The sequence below is a fragment of the Heptranchias perlo genome, chromosome 32 (assembly GCF_035084215.1).
Source record: "Heptranchias perlo isolate sHepPer1 chromosome 32, sHepPer1.hap1, whole genome shotgun sequence".
Taxonomy (NCBI): Eukaryota; Metazoa; Chordata; class Chondrichthyes; order Hexanchiformes; family Hexanchidae; genus Heptranchias; species Heptranchias perlo.
Window position 1 is genome coordinate 30,865,188 of NC_090356.1, and position 21,950 is coordinate 30,887,137.

The 21,950-nt window shown below is 43.0% G+C and overlaps 1 protein-coding gene across 2 annotated transcripts in view; it reads right to left on the reverse strand.

The window, feature by feature from the left end:
* The window catches only part of si:dkey-205h13.2 (mucin-5AC), an 80,323-nt gene extending 75,647 nt beyond the window's left edge, over nt 1-4,676 (reverse strand). For both annotated transcript variants that reach the window (XM_067970127.1, XM_067970126.1), the window contains exons 1-3: nt 4,657-4,676; nt 561-594; nt 442-462 (exon numbers count right to left, since the gene is read on the reverse strand). In XM_067970127.1, coding sequence (XP_067826228.1) covers nt 442-462; nt 561-594; nt 4,657-4,665 — 64 coding nt within the window. In that variant the 5' untranslated portion in view covers nt 4,666-4,676. The remainder of the gene's footprint in view (nt 1-441; nt 463-560; nt 595-4,656) is intronic.
* Nucleotides 4,677-21,950: the final 17,274 nt, after the last annotated feature.

Below are 21,950 nucleotides of genomic sequence, written 5' to 3' on the forward strand. Positions count from 1 at the left end.
AGGCCTCACCCCAAATTGCAGAGACGGGATCATTTGAATGGTTGGGGCAAGCCTGCAAGGACACGTCAGCAGCACCTGCCTTAATCTGCCCATGAAAAGCAGAGTACTCCACAGCTGTACCCCACGAGAAAACGTCAGGATCCAAGAAATGGTCCTTCCCAATTTCGATCCGGAAATCTGCCATGTTTCCACCTTGGCCTTGACCAGAATTTTGTGCTGATGAATATTTTAACAAACGCGTATGCTTGTAACTGACACTGCACAAGATACCTTTACCTAAACTATTCTGCAGTAAGACCTGCCATTAAATGAATTAATTTGCAGCAGGTCTTAAAATTAAACATACTGGATAAAGATTTCAAGATTCCAGCCAGCATATTGTAGTCAAAGATTACATAAATTAAAATGGGTCAAAAAATAAACACTTTGGGGGATACTTACCTTGGCATTCAAAAGCATAACCTGGAAGCAGAAACAAACAATTAATTAATTACAATTTGGAAATTGATCAAAATTAATAAAAAGATTATAAATATCAAAATATAAATGATAATACTTACTGTTGGTACAAAGTATGGAAGTAATTATGAATATCTAAAATGAAACATAAAGCAACATTTCAGCGTACTTGACTAGTAAATAGTGTGGGAAATGGGCAAACAAAATGCAACTTGCAGTTTTACAACAATAAATTGTTTTTTTTATTCGTTCATGGGATGTGGGCGTCGCTGGCGAGGCCAACATTTATTGCCCATCCCGAATTGCCCTTGAGAAGGTGGTGGTGAGCCGCCTTCTTGAACCGCTGCAGTCCGTGTGGTGAAGGTTCTCCCACAGTGCTGTTAGGAAGGGAGTTCCAGGATTTTGACCTAACGACGATGAAGGAACGGCGATATATTTCCAAGTCAGGATGGTGTGTGACTTGGAGGGGAATGTGCAGGTGGTGTTGTTCCCATGTGCCTGCTGCTCTTGTCCTTCTAGGTGGTAGAGGTCACAGTTTGGGAGGTGCTGTCGAAGGAGCCTTGGCGAGTTGCTGCAGTGCATCCTGTGGATGGTACACACTGCAGCCACAGTGCGCCGGTGGTGAAGGGAGTGAATGTTTAGGGTGGTGGAAGGGATGCCAATCAAGCGGGCTGCTTTGTCCTGGATGGTGTCGAGCTCCTTGAGTGTTGTTGGAGCTGCACTCATCCAAGCAAGTGGAGAGTATTCCATCACACTCCTGACTTGTGCCTTGTAGATGGTGGAAAGGCTTTGGGGAGTCAGGAGTGAGTCACTTGCCGCAGAATACCCAGCCTCTGACCTGCTCTTGTAGCCACAGTATTTATATAGCTGGTCCAGTTAAGTTTCCGGTCAATGGTGACCCCCGGGATGTTGATGGTGGGGGATTCGGCAATGGTAATGCCGTTGAATGTCATGGGGAGGTGGTTAGACTCTCTCTTGTTGGAGATGGTCATTGCCTGGCACTTGTCTGGTGTGAATGTTACTTGCCACTTATCAGCCCAGCCTGGATGTTGTCCAGGTCTTGCTGCTTGCGGGCATGGACTGCTTCATTATTTGAGGGGTTGCGAATGGAACTGAACACTGTGCAATCATCAGCGAACATCCCCATTTCTGACTTTATGATGGAGGGAAGGTCATTGATGAAGTAGCTGAAGATGGTTGGGCCGAGGACACTGCCTTGAGGAACTCCTGCAGCAATGTCCTGGGGCTGAGATGATTGGCCTCCAACAACCACTACCATCTTCCTTTGCGCTAGGTATGACTCCAGCCACTGACTTAGAGATCTCTTTCAATTATATCTTACAGAATATCCCCATTAATATAATTTAATAAACTGCTATGGCTAAGGAGGGTCTACATAGGAATTCTATCGGTGAGTAACTATTGTTCTAGAATTCTATAGGTGAGCAGTAATATTTGCAAACCAATGTGTAATTAATGCATTCATATGACACTCCTGTACCCTATTTTTCAACCGAGGCATTAACCCATTTATTAACTCATTAATTAAAATAGCAAACATTGGGTTGTCATAGGAACATGTTAAGTATTTGTACGCTTGTAGAATGCTCAACAACAACTTAAATTTATATAGCGCCTTTCATGTAGTAAAATGTCCCAAGGTGCTTACAGGATCATAATTGGACAAAAATTGACACTGAGCCAAAGAAGGAGACATTAGGACAGGTGACCAAAAGCTTGGTCAAAGAGGTAGATTTTAAGGAGGGCCTTAAAGGAGGAGAGAGAAGTGGAGAGGCGGAGAGATTTAGGGAGGGAATTCCAGAGCTTAGGACATAGGCGGCTGAAGGCACGGCCGTCAATGGTGGGGTGAAGGAAGTGGGGGATGCACAGGAGGCCAGAGTTGAAGGAATGCAGAGTTCTTGGAGGGTTACAGGACTGGAGGAGGTTATAGAGATAGGGAACGGCGAGGCCAAGGAGGGATCTAAAAACAAGAATGAGAATTTTAAATTAGAGGCGTTCAGGGACCGGGAGCCAATGTGGGTTAGTGAGCACAGGGGTGATAGGTGAGCAGGTATAGGTGCACGTTAGGATACTGGCAACAGAGTTTTGGATGAGCTTAAGTTTATGGGGAGTGGAAATGCCAATATCTTCTCTGCAATTAATTTAACTCTTTTACTTTAAATGCCTATGTTAAAATGTCACAGAGAGTGCAATAAGTATTTGCACAGGGACAGAGCCCATCATAATTTCTACTCTATTATCACCGAGCATGATGTGTCAGAACCACTTGTGTGGCAGGTTGAAGTGTGTACTAAAGGTTCCAAAAATCGCAACGGCAACAAACTCATGAAAAACATTCCCATCCAAAATAGTGAAGTGGAGTGAGGGGTAAATAATTCAGTGTCTTCACTTCGGGGCATACTGTGGGTCGAAGACATGTTTTACCGGCTCCTGGAGAAGATTGATATAGCTGGCTTTCTAATGCTATCATTTATTGGCAAAAGAATAAAGTATCTATGATGAGGTAAAACCTAGATCATCAGCCTTTTGACTAAAGCAAGCAGCTCTCACCAAATATTTCACTGCTATTTGATCTTACAGAGCAGAGTAATAGTTACCATGAGCATTCACCCAGGGCCTGAAGGAGAATGTATCTGCTTTGGTCCCTAGTATTTTTTAAATTGACTCTCCCTTTCTCTATAGCCCTCAGTGCTGACAACCCACTCCCAGCCTATACTGATGCTGCTCTGACAATGCACAGCGGACTTTATACAAGGGCATTCTGGGAGGATTCACTCTTTGACTTGTTTCTGTTTGTCACTTTCCTAATCATGAACGGAATCGCAGGTAGGAGCCAATATCCTTACATTCCAGGACACAACACAAATGAAAGATATTTTAAGAGATTTTTTTAAAAAGAGAATACATGTGAGTGAGATTATGCTGTTGGGATTCCGATACCTATATGTGTTTAAACAGTGTAACTGCTAATTATATTTTCAAAGGAAAAAAAATGAAATATGGAAACTCCTGACTCCCCATCATCTTAAAATAAATTTGTTTTTGGTATATTGCTCATTAATCATAGTATTATAGTAGGTACAGCACACGAGGTGCCATTCATGCCTCTGCTGGCTCTTTGAAAGAGCTATCCAATTACTCTCATTCCCCTGCTCTTGCCCCACAAGTATTTATCCAATTCCCTTTTGAAAGTTACTTTTGAAACTGCTTCCACCACCCCTATAGGCAGGGTCTTCCAGATCATAACAACTCGCTGCGTAAAAAAATGTTTCCTCATGTCGCTTCTGGCTCTTTTGCTGATCACCTTAAATCTGTGTCCTCTGGTTAACGACTCTTCTGCCACTGGAAACAGTTTCTCCTTATTTACTCTGTCAAAATGTTGGTATCTTTTTGAGGGTAGAAATTCCTGTTGAGGTGCAATTCTGATGGGAGCAGAGCACTGCAGGAGATCCTGCTGACTTTTCTCGCATGAGCATTTCCAAGGTATTTGCTTAAACTTACTGATCAGAACAAGCTCCTGCACAACAGGTTGCCTAAGGGAGCACTCATACAACTGACAGGAGTTTTAGAGTGCTGCAGTACCCATTTTAAAGGTCGAAACAGCTATTTAGAGGGCTGAATTCTGATCTACACACCAAGGGAAAGGTACTGACACTGCACTATTGCTGTAAAAAGATTCTCATTCCCACACACTCAAATTCATGAATGCTGCCCTTGAAATCATACTCAATGAACTGAGGTGAAAGGAAACCCTCCCCAGAAAAGAGTGGTCTAAAATGTCTGACAAGAGGTAGCTGATCAGCAACATGCAGAGGACCTGGATCCAAATGAGAATATAAAATGGTGGACTTCAGGAGTTGCCATGTACAGCCACCTTACTGCTTCCTGTACCACATAGCTGCCCCAAGTGCTACAGAGTGTTTCCTCATAACATATTGCTAACTTATTGATGCCCTATGTGAAGCAGTCAGGCACCTAAGACTCTTTGAATGCTTCCCATGCATGGAAATATTGCAGCAGGGCACAAATTCAAGCTGCAACTTACAAACTGAAACAGTTGTAACACTCACATAACACAGTAAATCCTTCTAACACAACCTATAGATACAGTTGGTGAAGAAACTACAGTTACTCATCAAACATTTGACTCTCTAAATTGAATGTTGATAAACTTACCAAAAACATTTTGACAATTTTCTTCCAATTCTGGAAAACAAAATTCACAAACGCTACTTATTAAAACACAAACATGGAGTAAAATGATGAAGAAGTACACCCGTAGAATGTTTACATACTGCATTAATAATAACATATCACAACATACTGCCCTTGAATGAGACTGCTCCTGGACACGGTATCATTCTGGTTGCTCTCCTCTGAAACTTTTCCAGGACCTATATATCCCACCATGTGAGAGAACAAAAACTGGACTCCGTATTCTAGACGAGGTCTCACCAAGGCCTCATGGGAGTTCTTTGCTCTCAATACATTTATTAACATGTCGGTCTAGAAATTCGATTGTGCATCGCTCGTTTTTTAGGCGAAAAACAGGTGCTGTGGGACCCAATATGGCGTGCGGCATGCACGAGCTCAGTCTGCACCGGAAGTGCGCTGCACGCCATATTGGTTAGGGTTCCCAGTAGTCATCCGGGGTGCAGGCCCCTGTTTCAGGCCCCTTTGTAAAATTCATTGGTGACTGACCACAGCATATGCCGTGCACACTGCAATCAGTTTCCTCAGATGCTCAACAGCCAAATCAGTGGTCCTTTAAGTTGGAGGCTGCCATCCGAAAGGTAAGGTTTTTTAAACTTACCTGAATGTGGAGCCCGGGTGTTGCAGGAGTGCTCCTCCTGTCTCCACATTAAAACCAAGGATCACTGCCAACCACCGCTCACACCCCCTCCAATTACCCCAGCCTCCCCCCCGGACTCACCTGAGGACTCCCTGCAACTCGATAGCTGCCTCTGAGGCCCTGGTCCTACAGACAGCCCCATGAGGTACATGCGGCCCATTCCTCCATCGCATCTAAATCTGATTGTAGTTTTATAAAACAGCATTTGAACACGAACACAAATCTATGTGTCATCTGCGAACTGACTAGCAGTTCGCCCAATGCCTTCATCCAGATCATTAATGTAGATAGTGGAGAGTTACAGTCCAAACATGGATCTCTGTGGGACTCCATTAGTAACCGGTCTCCACACAGAACCACTACCATTAAAGCAACCCTCTGTCAACGAAAAAGCAACCGGTTCCCTATCCAGCTCAGGATTTGCCCTCCTATCCCATAGGTCTCCATCTTATAAATTAGTCTATTGTGTCGCACCTTATCAAAGGTTTTTTTGAAAATCCAATAATACAATTTCTACAAGGCTACCTTCATCCACGTAGAATCATAGAAAGGTTACAGCACGGAAGGAGGCCATTCAGCCCATTGAGTCCGTGTCGGCTCTACGCAAGAGCAATCCAGCTAGTCCCACTCCCCTTTCCTTTCCCCGTAGCCCTGCAAATTTTTTCCTTTCAAGTACTTATCCAGTTCGCTTTTGAAGGCCATGAATGAACCTGCCTCCGCCACCCCCTCGGGCAGTGCATTCCTGATCCTGACCACTCGCTGTGTAAAAATGTTTTTCTTCATGTCACCTTTGGTTCTTTTGTCAATCACCTTAAATCTATGTCCTTTGGTTCTTGACCCTTCTGCCAATGGGAACAGTTTCTCTCTATCTACTCTGTCTAGATCCTTTATGATTTTGAATAACTAAAGCCCCTCATCCCAGGAATCATTCTAGAAATTTCTTCTGCACCCTTTCTAAGGCCATCACATCTTTCCTAAAGTGCGGTGCCCAGTTGTGGCCGAACCAGTGTTTTATAAAGGTTCATCATGACTTCCATACTTTTGTATGCCTCTATTCCTCTATTTATAAAGCCCAGGATCCCGTATGCTTTTTTAACCGCTTTCTCAACCTGCCCTGCCACCTTCAACGATTTGTGCACATATACCCCCAGATCTCTCTGTTCCTGTACCACTTTTAGAGTTGTGCCCTTTAGCTTATATTGCCTCTCCTCATTTCGCATTTTTCTGCGTTAAATTTCATCTGCCACGCGTCCGCCCATGCCACCAGCCTGTCTATATCTTCCTGAGGTCTATCACTATCGAACTCACTGTTTACTACCCTTCCAAGTTTTGTGTCATCTGCAAATTTGGAAATTGTGTCCTGTACACCCAAGTCCAAGTCATTAATATACATCAAGAAAGCAGTGGTCCTAGTACCAACTCCTGGGGAACACTACTATACACCTCTCTCCAGTCTGACAAACAACCGTTTGTCACTACTCCCTGTTTCCTGTCACTTAGCCAATTTCGTATCCATTTGCTACTGCCCCCTTTATTCCATGGCCGCAATCTTGATGATAAGCCTACCATGCAGCACTTTAACAAACAAACGCCTTTTAAACTTCCATATACACCACATCAACTGCCCTCATCTACCCTCTCTGTTACCTCATCAAAAAACTCTTTCAGGTTCGTTAAACACGATTTGCCTTTAACAAATCTGTGCTGGCTTTCCCTAATCAATCCACACTCATCCAAGTGACTATTAATTCCGTCCCGGATTATCATTTCTAAAAGTTTCCCCACCACTGAGGTTAAACTGAATGGCCTATAGTTGCTGGATTTATCCTTACACCCTTTTATGAACAAAGGAGTAACATCTGCAATTCTCCAGTCCTCTGGCACCAGCCCCGTATCTACGGATGTTTGGAAGATTATGGCCAGTACCTCCGCAATTTCCACCCTTACTTCCCTCAGTAATCTAGGATGCATCCCATCCGGACCGGGTGACTTATCTACTTTAAGTACAGCTAGTTTTTCTAGTACCCCTCTTTATCAATTTTTAGCCCATCCAGTATCTCAACTATATCTTCCTTTACTGATACTTTGGCAGAGTCTTCTTACTTGGCAAGGACAGATGCAAAGTACTCCTTTAGTACCTCGGCCATCCCCTCTGCCTCCATGAGTAAATCTCCTCTATGGTCCCTAATCGGCCCCAACCCTGCTCTTACTACCCATTTACTGTTTACATGCCTGTAGAAGACTTTTGGATTCCCTTTTATATTGGCTGTCAGTCTATTCTCATACTCTCTCTTTGTCCCTCTTATTTCCTTTTTCACTTTCCCTCTGAACTTTCTATATTCTGCCTGGTTCTCACTTGTGTTATCAACCTGACATCTGTCATACGCCACTTTTTTCCGTTTCATCTTACTCACTATCTCTTTTGTCATCCAGGGAGCTTTGACTTTAATTGCCCTGCCTTTCTGCCTCGAGGGAATGTGCCTGCACTGTACCTGAAACATCTCCTCCTTAAAGGCCAGCCACTGTTCAATTACCAAACTAATAACCGCCTCAAAAAATTCAACTGGGTGGATGAGACACGAACCTCTATTACAGAAATCATGTTGAGAGTCTCTAATAACACCTTCTCTGTCCAGGTGGTCATACAGAGTTTCTCTAATGATCCCTTCCAGCACCAAAATCAAGTCAAAGGGCTTACAATTTCTTGCTTCTGACTTGTTGTCCTTTTTGAATATTGGTGCAATATTACCTCCTCACCAGTCCAGGGAAATAATCCCTGATTCGAGCTACCTATTTTACATACATATGTGTGTAAAATATATATATATAAGGACTTGCACAACACCAGGTTATAGTCCAACAGTTTTATTTTAAATCACAAGCTTTCGGAGCTTTCCTCCTTCGTCAGGTGTGTGACGAAGGAGGTAAGCTCCGTAAGCTTGTGATTTAAAATAAAACTGTTGGACTATAACCTGGTGTTGTGCAAGTCCTTACATTTGTCCACCCCAGTCCATCACCGGCATCTCCACATCATGGCTAAAATATATATGCACACACATTTATATGCAAGGTTAACTTAATGAGTTGAATAACTTAACCTCAGTATAGTCAGTTTAGCAGTAGGTTTTGGCTATAGAAACTAGTCATTTTTTTGCTTCCAGCAATGTCATCAAGCTCAGTTGCTACAGTGGTCACAAACAATGCTTGGCTCTCATGATGCTAATAGGGAAGATTTTCCTGTTCCCCCCCCCCCCCCCCCCACTCCATGCCCCAGTGTTAGACCTGAGCAGGTGTGCTGCCCCTATCCAACCCAGGTAAGTTGGGATTTCCTGTCCTGGGCCATTAACACAGCCCAAGGCCATCATTTTCTCTAATCTAATGTCATGAATATTGGTTCCTCACAAACATTCACATGGTTCACTCGCCAGTTGCCACCTCAAGCTTAGCTCAGTTACAGATCCCTGGTGCATTGCATGAATCAACCTCAGCTTCGTCCCCCAGATTGAATCCATTACCAAAACTGATTTGTTTCATCTATGCAGCATCATCCACCCTTGTTCCTACCTCCCCACAGCTCTACCAAAACCCTAATCCATGCTCTTATCATCTTGTGCTTAGACTTCTTTAATGGCCTCCCTCATTCTGCCACTCACAAACTAAAAGTAACCCAGAATACCGCAGCTCATATCTACACCTGTCCTAAGACGTGCAACCCCACCACACGTCCTCACCAAGATCCCACGTCCTAAAAAATTGGCTTTAAGATTTTGATCCCCACCTTGAAATCCCTCCATGGCCTCACTCCTCCCTAACTGTGCCCCTTCACACAGCCCTGGATCTTTTTGTACTGCCCTACTTCTCCTTTCCCACTCGCTTCACTCCACCATCAGTTTCTTCAGCCACCTTGTCTCCATCCTTTGGAACTCCACACCACACTTGGTAGAATAGCAAACTTCTAAGAAGAATGTAGCCCCTACCACCACTCTTTGCTGTTTGCCATTCAGTCATCTCCCTATCCATACCGCTCATTTCTCTTTTAGGTTAGTTTTTTCAACTGATTTCTTATGTGGTACTTTATCCCATACTTTCTGGAAGTTCATGTACTTTACATCCACTGTATTGTACGTTCCATTATATTTGTATATCTATCACAGATATCAAATGATAATGATGTGATCCAATTATCTTGTTTTCATGGTGGAATTGTCTTTATTTACCACTTCTATAGGGGAAGCTTTTGCACACGTTGCTGGGAAATTACAATGTGAGAAAAGATATCCTTCCACATGGTGCTCCCAGCAGACAGGGAGCATACCTCAGGATATAACAGGCTGCACACTCCCTGTGACTGCCTCCCACTGGAACACCACATCATGGAGTCATCTCTAAAGTGTAAAGGCTCCAATGTATTACTGTACAGTTACCTCCTGAATAGCCTTAAATTCCAATCAGAATGATTCCTGTATGAAAACAAGATACTTGGAGAACATCATTGTAATTTTATGCCTGAAATTACATATGTTCATCATATTATTTTTTTAAACTAGTCCTAATAACTATATCTATACAGGTGAAATAATAAGGATAACAGAGAATTTTTAACGCAGGAATGTTCTAGAAGCCTTTTGAAAAATATTGCATTGTAAAGAAAAAACTTAATGGGGGCTCTGGAGTCTCATATTAAATGACATATTTAAAGATAAACTTATTAAAATATTTGAAATTTGTAATAACATTTTAGAACCTTAAGTACTTTCTAGCATTGTCATAAAGCATAATGATCTCTTCTTATTCACCCTTCTAGAGCTGAAGCTTTCCCCACACTTTTGGGATGTATGTAGATAACTTTTCATAGCTCCTTGAAAGTGGAGTCACAGGTGGATAGGGTGGTGAAGAAGGCATTCAGCATGCTTGGTTTCATTGGTCAGAACATTGAATGCAGGAGTTGGGATGTCTTGTTGAAGTTGTACAGGGCATTGGTGAGGCCACACTTGGAGTACTGTGTACAGTTCTGGTCACCCTAGTATAGAAAGGATATTATTAAACTAGAAAGAGTGCAGAAAAGATTTACTAGGATGCTACCGGGACTTGATGGTTTGACTTACAGGGAGAGGTTAGACAGACTGGGACTTTTTTCCCTGGAGAGTAGGAGGTTAAGGGGTGATCTTATAGAAGTCTATAAAATAATGAGGGGCATAGATAAGGTCGATAGTCAAAATCTTTTCCCAAAGGTAGGGGAGTCTATAACGAGGGGGCACAGATTTAAGGTGAGAGGGGAGAGATACAAAAGGGTCCAGAGGGGCAATTTTTTCACTCAAAGGGTGGTGAGTGTCTGGAACGAGCTGCCAGAGGCAGTAGTAGAGGCGGGTACAATTTTGTCTTTTAAAAAGCATTTGGACAGTTACATGGGTAAGATGGGTATAGAGGGATATGGGCCAAGTGCAGGCAATTGGGACTAGCTTAGTGGTATAAACTGGGCGACATGGACATGTTGGGCCGAAGGGCCTGTTTCCATGTTGTAACTTCTATGATTCTATGATTCTATAACTACATTTATGGAAGGTCCAGGTCAAGTTTTAACTAAAACTTTCTGATTCCCGTGAAACTCAGATATCACCACAGGCTAGAATTACTGATATGGAGGAACATTGTCCACAGCTGATCAACAGCAGCAGACTGTCCCAAGACAGAGCTTACCAGCTACAGTACAATAAAACTTAATCATAGCTCCATGTAGTACATGGTAAGGTCCCATAGAGGGACAGAGGGGGGAAAAAATTGGATAAGGGCCGTTTTTGAGCATGGATAGCGTGATGCGCTATTACCCCACGCCCAATGACCCCTGCGCAGGCAGGACACAAGTTTCGGCCGGCCCGAGGACTCACCTGCAATCAGCGTTCCGTTCCAGGCCTTGCACGTGGAATCAATGCAATTTGCAATTTCCACCAGTAGGTGGAACCAATCTCTTAAACGGAGGATGTTCCTTAGAAATCTCTTAAAGGTAGCTGGTATCTGTTATTTGCTGAAAATAACAGTCTACTGTCTGCACAGAGTCTGAATGGAGATCAGACATTTCACACCTAAAACACAGATGCAGGTCCCATCCCTATGTTTACACACTGATGAGTTATGTTAAAACATTAAATAAAGGTTGCACACTACTAAATCCCACATCCTCCAGTCTGCAAGCCAGACCTCACCAATCTGCTGATCTGAGTTGGTACCAGGCCTGCGAGAGTGCATGCACCAAGGTTCTCCACTGATGCACTAGAGACCTTGGTGCAAGAGGAGGACAGAAGGAGGGACATCCCATATCCGCAGGGGGGGGTGGGGGGGGAAGAGGCCCTCCAGACATATATTCAAAAGACAGTGGGAGAAAACGGGGGACGAAGACAATGCCAGGCGCACAGCATCATGAACATGGATTCAGTGCAGGAAGAAGTTCACTGCTTTGACATGAGTGGTCAAGGTGAGTGAGGTCAACTGTCAAGTGGCGTCTCCTACTAACTGCACCACACACTACACCCCCATCACCCACATACCAACAAACTCTTTCCATCAGTACTCAACTCTTCCAATCAGATGCTTCCCCTCACCCTTACACATTACCACTGTTTCAAGCCGCCCACCCACAACTCACAGGCCACACACACTGGCAGCTATTCAACCATGACTGGCACATCACCCAGACACACGTCCCGCTTTCTTGCAGGAGAAGGTGGCGCATATCAAGAGGCAGCAAGTGGCAGTGGCATTTAGCCCCTCGAGCCTGTTCCACCATTCAATGATATCATGGTGGACCTGTGACCTAACTCCAAATACCCGCCTTAGCCCCATATCCCTTAATGCCCTTGGTTCACAGAAATCTATCAATCTCAGATTTAACATTCACAAGTGAGCTAGCATCAACTGCCGTCTGCAGAAGAACGTTCCAAATGCCTCCCACCCTTTGTGTGTAGAAGCATTTTCTAACTTCACTCCTGCATGTCCTGGCTCTAAATGTTAGGCTATGTCCCCGCGTCCTAGTATTCAAATGTAGGAGATCTCCAAAAACAGTTACAAGTGTCTCGGCAGCCAGAAGCAATAATCCAGCCACTAACTTGTAAATCCTGCATGGTCCCTTTAAATAGCACCGGTGGGGGGTCCTCCAGGCACTCTAAGACACGTTCAGATGGTCGGGGTTAAGACTGTGCGTTAAGTTGAGTGTTAAGTCCCAAAATGGTGTCTATCACTTTAAATCAGCACTGCACACTGATTGAAGCCATTTTCTCCCTACTTTACATGATTCCAGCGTTCGTTATCTGCGTCTGCGCTAGCTCCTATACCAAGATGGCGGCCAGCGCACGTTACGCTGGAAACGTGCATGTGCATCCGAGACGCCATCTTGGATGTCAGAGAGGCCGTGTAGCACTGAAACAATGGGCGCTACACGGCCCAATTTAGCGCGCAATGTTTCCAAACCCTTTTTATACATGAAGAGCTCATTAAATATTAGGATATTGTACAGTTGTAATTAGATCTAAAACCAGAATTAACAATGATGTATAAAACTGTTCGCTATTTGTAACAATATCATTAATACATTTACAAAGAACCTGTTTACCTTCTCCTGACATATAATGAAAGGAAGAAATCTTCGCTCTCCCCGACAATCTTTGGGAATAGATTAATAGTACTGGAGAGGATTAGTAAAATTTATCCCAAGCCAAATTTATAACTTATTACTAAAAGTACTGTCCTATAATTCATTTATGAAAAAATGTTAGCAGTAAACTATGCAGAACAGGCCCTACACAACTCTGAACCAGACAGGATTATCTCAGTGTGGTGACTGTTTCTTTCAATTCTTCAAAAACAATGTCTTCATGTCTCCCTCAGTCTTTCATTCTTCCTCAAACTTGAGGCTTTTAAAAGCCAAGCCTGGCATCACTGCTTCCTGTTTTACACTATTTTACTCATTTGGTCATATGCTGCACTTTGGGTCTTGGTCCATGATCTTTGTTTCTCAATTAAAAAGAATATAAAAGTCATAATGAAGATGTTAAAGACCTTACCTGTGGGGAACCAGCTATGGACAGAGCAGCATGATAGATGATAGTGCTATTGTCCTGGCAGCTGCTTATATACATTCACAAGGGACCAATAGTGAAATAGGAGGTGTTCAAAAGAGGTATAATTATGCAAATGTTTTACCTAAAGTGTCATGATCATTAAAGAGGAAGAACTCTAGTAAGGGAAGGATCGAACAGACTAATCTGGCAACCTAATACAAACTGCACTTTTTCCTGCATTTATTACATTCAGAAAATTACACCAAGGAAACAGCACAATGAACAAACATGTCAAACATTTTGATAAAATGTTATTTAATTTAACAAAAGAGCCCTGATTTAAGTAGGGTATAGATGCAGTGGTCACTAATCTCTAATCACTAAATAGAGTCCTAGACCACTGGTCTCTAAAGAACAGTATCATGCACACCTTAAGCAGGCACACACTGCTACAATTCTATGAAAGCTCTGGGATGGCTAAAATGCTGAAACAGTTGGATCAAAACAATCTCCTTTGCAAATCGTGGTTTCTGCAGTTCCTTTAGAAAAGCTGCAGTTGTGCGAGAATACCTGCTTGAAGAGCTCTCACATTTGGTGGTGGGGGTCTGGAACTCACTGCCTGAAAGGATGGTAGAGGCAGAAACCCTAATCGCATCTAAAAAGCACTTGGATGTGCACTTGAAATGCCACAACCTAGAAGACTACGGACCAAGAACTGGAAAGTGGGATCAGGCAGGATAGCCCTTTTTCGGCCTGCACAGACACGATAGGCTGAATGTCTCCTTCTAGTCTGTAAATTTCTATGATTCTACATTGATTGCCAAAATGCAGTGTGCTGTCAGCACAGAGACTCCATTCCTCAGTTATGCTACAGTTTTTACATAAGCCTAACTTTTGGACCCACCCTTGGAATAGGGTTACACAAATTTTGAGCAATCAATTACCCACTTTAGGCCAGTGCACTCTCCATTACAGATTAATTTCTTATCAATTTCACCATGTCCCTGATTGAGAAATGGACTGTCTGCAAATGGATGAAATAGGTATACAATTTCAACTGGGAAAAATTAGCAGTGACATATAAAACACAATGAGAAGGCTTTAAAATTATGGTAACAAATACCAATTAAGGGTAAAAAAAATCAGCTGTCAGCTGTGGCTCAGTGGTAATGCCTCTGAGGCAGGAGATTGTGGGTTCAAGTTCCACTCCAGGGAACTTAAGTGTAGTACTGAGGGAGTGCTGCACTGTTAAAGGTGTTGTCTTTTGGATGTGACATTAAGCCGAGGCCCCATCTGCCCTCTCAGGTGGACATAAAAGATCCCACGGTGCTATTCACAGAAAGCAGGGAAGTTCTCCCTGGTGTACTGGTTAATATTTATCCCTCAACTAATGCCTAAAAATAGATTATCTGGTCATGTTTGTGGGACCTTGCAGTGCGCAAATTGGCTGCTGTGTTTCTTAAATTATAAAAGTGACTACACGTCAAAAAAATAAGTACTTCTTTGGCTATAAAGTGCTTTGGGACGCTTTTGAGGGTACGCTACTACATTAGGGTCAATGATAACCTTAAATCTAATACAGCCCAAGCCTCATTTAACTCTTGACTTAACCAAATTGTTCTCATGCCAGATTTCACATGTTGTTGCATTGCTTCCTCTTGCATAGCACAGCTTGGCCATATAAAACAGGTACAGGCAGCAACTGATGGTTGGGCCTGTGAGAGTTGGACTCTTAAAGGTGCAAGACTGTTTCATAAGCTTGTTTTTGCATTCTGGATTCCTTTAGTTACATTTTGACTGTTGCATTGCTTCCTACTGTTATCTAGCCTCGATTTCTTTGCATTGTATTGCTTTTTCACCATAACTTTTAACACAACAGTCTTGCGGACTGGTAGCAAGTAAATTGCTGATGTTAGGAATGCCATTGGCACTCACAGAATTGGGAGAGGAAGAAATGTATCAAGAAGCAAAGTTATAGCCAGGGTGGCTTAAAAATTCCTGACTGATTGACAGCACCTTTATCTAAGTTATTAAACTGGGTCGTGTACAATCAGTCTTGTCTGTTGTGTATAACATTGTGCCCCAATAAATTTTCTGCTTTCATACTCCGTGATGGAGTCTAACCCACTGGGAGCGTATATCGGAAAATCACACAAACGCAGCCCAGGAATATATTGTTCTTTGGACGCTACTTATGCCTGTACTCTTACGAGCTGACCTTAAGCTATGAAGCAACGTTAGCTCCTTGACATAATATCACAGTGCTTCCTGCACACAGCTCTTGAAGAAAAGGGGAATATAATCTGGTGTCAGCAGCTTTTAAAAGACTGATGGTTGTACTAAACCTGCAAATCTATTGAGGGATAGAAATGCCTGCAGTAGGATCAAGAAGATGAACGGTATACTTTCAGAATGCAGCTTCACAGGTCCTCCTGCAGGAGGTGCTAAAGAGAAGGGTGGTCCTTTTGCAGCAGATCTGCAGTAGCAGAATCCAAAGCCACCATGGCATAAACAATGAAATCCTTGCACCAAAATGTAGCCCTTTGATGAAAATACCAAGCAGATTCCCCTTTAAGGAACAGGAAACAATATGGCTGAATGGGACAAGTATGCACCCCCATTGTAAATGGATGCTGAACTTCAACAGCGTTGTGATGTGCTCAGACGACATTAGGGGGCTAAGACATAATTTACATTTTGTTACCATTAATGAAGCTAGCACAGGCCTTCAGAGCTGCCCTACCATGCCATGTTGTGCCTGGGGAGCACAGCAGGCCTCAGAGTCCAGTGCCAGTTAATGTGGATCACCTGTATCTAATGCGCAGCCGCAGCAGAGGCACTTGAGCATCAAATCGCCTGTGTAGTTTTATGTTGAAATGACTAAAGTCCTCTTCACTCCATCCACAGACATTGCTCAAAACTGTTGAAACCTGTTCTCGACAGAAGAAAATAAACATAGATGTCAGTTCTGCAGAGTAAGGTGCTTGTTAGAAGGGAAATTGCAGATGCATTAGTCATAATTTTCCATCGTTCTCTAGGTGCCTTTGGATTGGAAAATTGAAAATGTCACTGCATTATTTGAGACAGGAGGGAGGAAGAAACGAGGATACAATGGACCTGTCAGTTTAGCGTCAGTTGTTGGGAAGTTAATGGAATCTATCATCAGGGACAGAGTGACTGAGCACTTGGATGAGCTGATCAAAGAGAGTCAGCATGGATTTGTGATGGATAATTCATGTTTGACTAATCTATTTGAATTTTTTGAGGCGGTCACAAACATGGTGAACAAGGGAGTCTATGGATTTTGTCTGTATGGACTTCCAGAAAGCATTTTCGTAAGATTCCACACAAGAGATTATCAGCAAAAATAGGAGCGGGTGGAATTGGAGGTAGCCTTGTGACATGAGTTAGTAATTGGTTGGGAGGTAGGAGACAGAGAATAGGGTTAAAGGGTTCATTCTCTGATTGGCAGGATGTCACAAGTGGTGTTCCCCAGGGATCTGTACTGGGGCCTCAGCATTTCACCATATATATTAATGACTTGGATGAAGAAATCAAGAGTTGCAGCTGACGCTAAGTTAAGCAGTACAGTAAATTGTGTAGATTGGAGCAGGAAACTACAAAGTGACGTAGACAGGTTAAGTGAGCAGGCAAAACTGTGGCAGATGGAGTTCAATGAGGGGAAGTGTGAGGTCATGTACTTTGGATCCAAGAAAGATAAATCAGAGTAATTTCTTAATGGCGAGAGAGTAGGAATTGTGGAGGAGCAAATGGATTTGGGTGTCCATGTACATAGTCACTAAAAACTAGTGCGCAGGTATAAAAAGTAATCAAAAAGGTGAATAGAATGTTGCCCTTAAACTCGAGGGGTTGGAATACAGAGGGGAGGAAGTTATGCTCCAGTTGTACAGAGCCTTGGTCAGACCCCATCTGGAGTACTGGATCCAATTTTGGGCATCACATCTCAGGAAGGATATGATGGCCTTAGAATCATAGAAATATCATAGAATCATAGAAAGGTTACAGCACGTAAGGAGGCCATTCGGCCCATCAAGTCCATGCCGACTCTATGCAAGAGCAATTCAGCGAGTCCCACTCCCATGCCCTAGCCCGGTAGCCCTGCAAATTTTTTCCTTTCAAGTACTTATCCAGTTCCCTTTTGAAAGTCATGATTGAATCTGCCTCCACCACCCCGTCGGCAGTGCATTCCAGATCCTAACCACTCGCTGCATAAAAAAGTATTTCCTCATGTCACCTTTGGTTCTTTTGCCAATCACTTTAATTCTATGTCCTCTGGTTCTTGACCCTTCCACCAGTAGGAACAGTTTCTCTCTATCTATTCTGTCTAGACCCCTCATGATTTTAAATACCTCTATCAAATCTCCATTCAACCTTCTCTGTTCCAAGGAGAACAACCCCAGCTTCTCCAGTTTATCCATGTATTTAAAGTCCATCATCCCTGGAATGATTCTAGTAATTCTTTTCTGCATCCTCTCTAATGCCTTCACATCTTTCCTAAAATGTGGTGCCCAGAATTGGACACAATGCTCCAGTTGTGGTCGAACCAGTGTTTTATAAAGGTTCATCATGACTTCCTTGCTTTTGTACTGTATGCCTCTATTCATAAAGCCCAGAATCCCGTATACTTTTTTAACCGCTTTCTCAACCTGCGCCCTGCCACTTTCAACGATTTTTGTACTTATACCGCCAGATCTCTCTGTTCCTGTACCCCTTTTAGAATTGTGCCCTCTAGTTTCATAAAATCATAGAATCATAGAAAATAGGAGCAAGAGTAGGCCATTCAGCCCTTCGGGCCTGCTCCGCCATTCAAAATGATCATGGCTGATCATCTAACTCAGTACCCTGTTCCCGCTTTTTCCCCACATCCCTTGATCCCTTTAGCATTAAGAAACATATCTATCTCCTTCTTGAATACATCTAATGACTTGGCCTCCACTGCCTTCTGTGGTAGAGAATTCCACAGGTTCACCACCCTCTGAGTGAAGAAATTTCTCCTCATCTCGGTTCTAAATGGCATACCCTGTATCCTAAGACTGTGACCCTTGGTTCTGGACTCCCCAGCCATTGGGAACATCCTCCCTGCATCTAGTCTGTCCAGTCCTGTTAGAATTTTATATGTTTCGATGAGATCACCTCTCATTCTTCTAAGCTCTAGTGAATATAGGCCTAGTCGACCCAATCTCTCCTCATACGTCAGTCCTGCCATCCCAGGAATCAGTCTGGTAAACCTTCATTGCACTCCCTCCATGGCAAGGACATCCTTCCTCAGATAAGAAGATCAAAACTGCACACAATACTCCAGATGCGATCTCACCAAGGCCCTGTACAACTGCAGTAAGACATCCCTGTTCCTGTACTCAAATCCTCTTGCAATGAACGCCAACATACCATTCGCCTTCCCAACTGTTTGCTGCACCTGAATGCTCATTTTCAGCGACTGGTATACAAAGACACCCAGGTCTCGTTGCACCTCCCCTTTTCCCAATCTATCGCCATTCAGATAATAATCTGTCTTTCTGTTTTTACAACCAAAGTGGATAACCTCACATTTATCCACGTTATACTGCATCTGCCATGTTCTTGCCCACTCACCCAAATTGTCTAAATCACAATGGAGCCTCTTTGCATCCTCCTCACAGCTCACATTCCACCCCAGCTTTGTGTCGTCTGCAAACTTGGAAATGTTACATTCCGTTCCCTCATCCAAATCATTGATAAGTATTGTGAATAGCTGGGGCCCAAGCACTGATCTCTGCGGTACCCCACTTGTCATTGCCTGCCACCCGGAAAAAGACCAGTTTATTCCTACTCTCTGTTTCCTGTCTGTCAACCAATTCTCAATCCATGCCAGTATATTCCCCCCAATCCCATGTGCTTTAATTTTGCACACTAACCTCTTGTGTGGGACCTTATCAAAAGCCTTCTGAAAATCCAAGTACACCACATCCACTGGTTCTCCCCTATCTATTCTACTAGTTACATCCTCAAAAAACTCCAGTAGATTTGTCAAGCATGATTTCCCTTTCATAAACCCATGCTGACTTTGTCCAATCCCGTTAATGCCTTCCAAGTGTTCTGTTATCACATCCTTTATAATAGACTCGAGCATTTTCCCCACTACTGATGTTAGGCAAACTGGTCTGTAATTCCCTGTTTTTTCTCTCCCTCCTTTTTTAAATAATGGGGTTACATTTGCCACCCTCCAATCTGTAGGAACTGTTCCAGAGTCTATAGAATTTTGGAAGATGACCACCAATGCATCCACTATTTCCAGGGCCACTTCCTTTAGTGCTCTGTGATGTAGATTATCAGGCCCTGGGGATTTGTCAGCCTTTAGCCCCATTAACTTCCCTAGCACTATTTTTTTTACTAATACTGATTTCCTTCAGTCCCTCCCTCTCACTAGACCCTTGGTTCCCTAACATTTCCGGGAGGTTATTTGTGTCCTCCTTTGTGAAGACAGAACCAAAGTATGTGTTCAATTGTTCTGCCATTTCTTTGTTCCCCATTATAATTTCCCCCATTTCTGACTGTAAGGGACCTACATTTGTCTTCCTTTTCTCTTGACATATTCATAGAAGCTTTTACAGTCAGTTTTTATGTTCCGTGCTAGTTTACTCTCAAACTCTATTTTTCCCCTCTTAATCAATCTCTTTGTTCTCCTTTGCTGAATTCTGAACTGCTCCCAATCCTCAGGCTTGCTGCTTTTTCTGGCAATTTTATATGTCTCCTCTTTGGATCTAATACTATCCCTAATTTCTTTTGTAAGCCACGGTTGAGCCACCTTTCCTGTTTTATTTTTGCGCCAGACAGGAATGAATAATTGTTGTAATTCCTGCACATGTTCTTTAAATATTAGCCATTGCTTATCCACAGTCATCCCTTTTAGTAAGGTTCCCCAATCTATCATAGCCAACTCACACCTCATACTTTCGTAATTTCCTTTATTTAGATTCAGGACCCTAGTTTCGGATTCAACTACTTCACTCTCCATCTTAATTTATATTGCCTCTCCTCATTTTTCCTACCAAAATATATCACTTTGTATTTTTCTAAATTAAATTTCATCTGCCACGTGTCCGCCCATTCCACCAGCCTGTCCATATCCTCTTGAAGTCTATCACTATCCTCCTCACTGTTCACGACACTTTCAAGTTTTATGTCATCTGCAAATTTTGAAATTGTGCCCTGTGCACCCAAGTCCAAGTCATTAATATATGTCAAGAAAAGCAGTGGTCCCAATACCAAACCCTGGGGAACACCACTGCATACCTTCCTACAGTCCGAAAAACAACCGCTCACCACTACTCTCTGCTTCCTGTTACTTAGCCAATTTTGTATCTGTGCTGCTACTGCGTCTTTATTTAATGGGCTTCAATCTTGATGACAAGCCTATTATGCAGCACTCTATCAAATGCCTTTCGAAAGTCAATATACACCACATCAACCGCATTGCCCTCATCAACCCTTTCTGTTACCTCATCAAAAAACTCTAGAAAGTTGTTTGAACATGATTTGCTTTTTAACAGATCTGTGCTGGCTTTCCGTAAACAATCCACATTTGTCCAAGTGACTGCTAATTCTGTCCCGGGTTATCGTATCTAAAGGTTTCTCCACCACCGAAGTTAACCTGACTGCAGTTGCTGGGTTTATCCTTACACCCGTTTTTAAACAAGGGTGTCACATTTGCAATTCTCCAGTTCTCTGGCACCACCCCCATATCTAAGGATGTTTGGAAGATCATGGCCTTGGAGGGGGTGCAGCGCAGGTTCAGCCGAATGGTACCGGGACTTAAAGGGTTAAATTATGAGGCCAGATTGCATAAGCTTGGCTTTTGCTCCCTTGAGTTTAGAAGGTTGAGGGTTGATCTAATTGAGGTGTTTAAAATGATAGAAGGATTAAATAGGGTAGATGCAAAGAAACTATTTCCTCTGGAGGGAGAATCCAGAAAAAGGATGCAGAAATTAGAGCTAGGCCATTTAGGAGTGAAATCATGATGCAATTTTTCACACAAAGGGAAGTGGAAATCTGGAATTCTCTCCCCCAAAAGGCTGTGGATGCTGGGGGTCAATTGAAATTTTCAAGATCAACAGATTTTATGAGGTAAAAATCAAGGGATATGGAGAAAAGGTGGATTAATGAGTAGAGGCACAGATCAGCCATCAGGTTCGAGGGGCTCAGGAATATTCCCATCCTAGTTATGGGTTACAGCAGTCTCCTGGAACTTAGAGGGTCAAGAGGCATATCGCAGAGTTTTTCCAGAAATGGCCTCTTACCTTGTTTTTGCTTCTCCCAGCAGATTGTGTGATTAGGTGATGGCTTACTCGTGTGTGATGGTCCACTGTCTCTGCTTAGGATGGGCGAGGCCTTTTCATACCTGCATCTGTGGACTTCAACATGTAACCACTCTATTGGGGAGGATGTGCTGTCTGTGCTACTTACTATTGCATAATCTAACCATTTTGCAATCATCCTTTCAACTGCTATGCAACAAAATACAGGTGCATTAAATATAATTATCAGGTATTCCGTGCTGCAGGGATTTA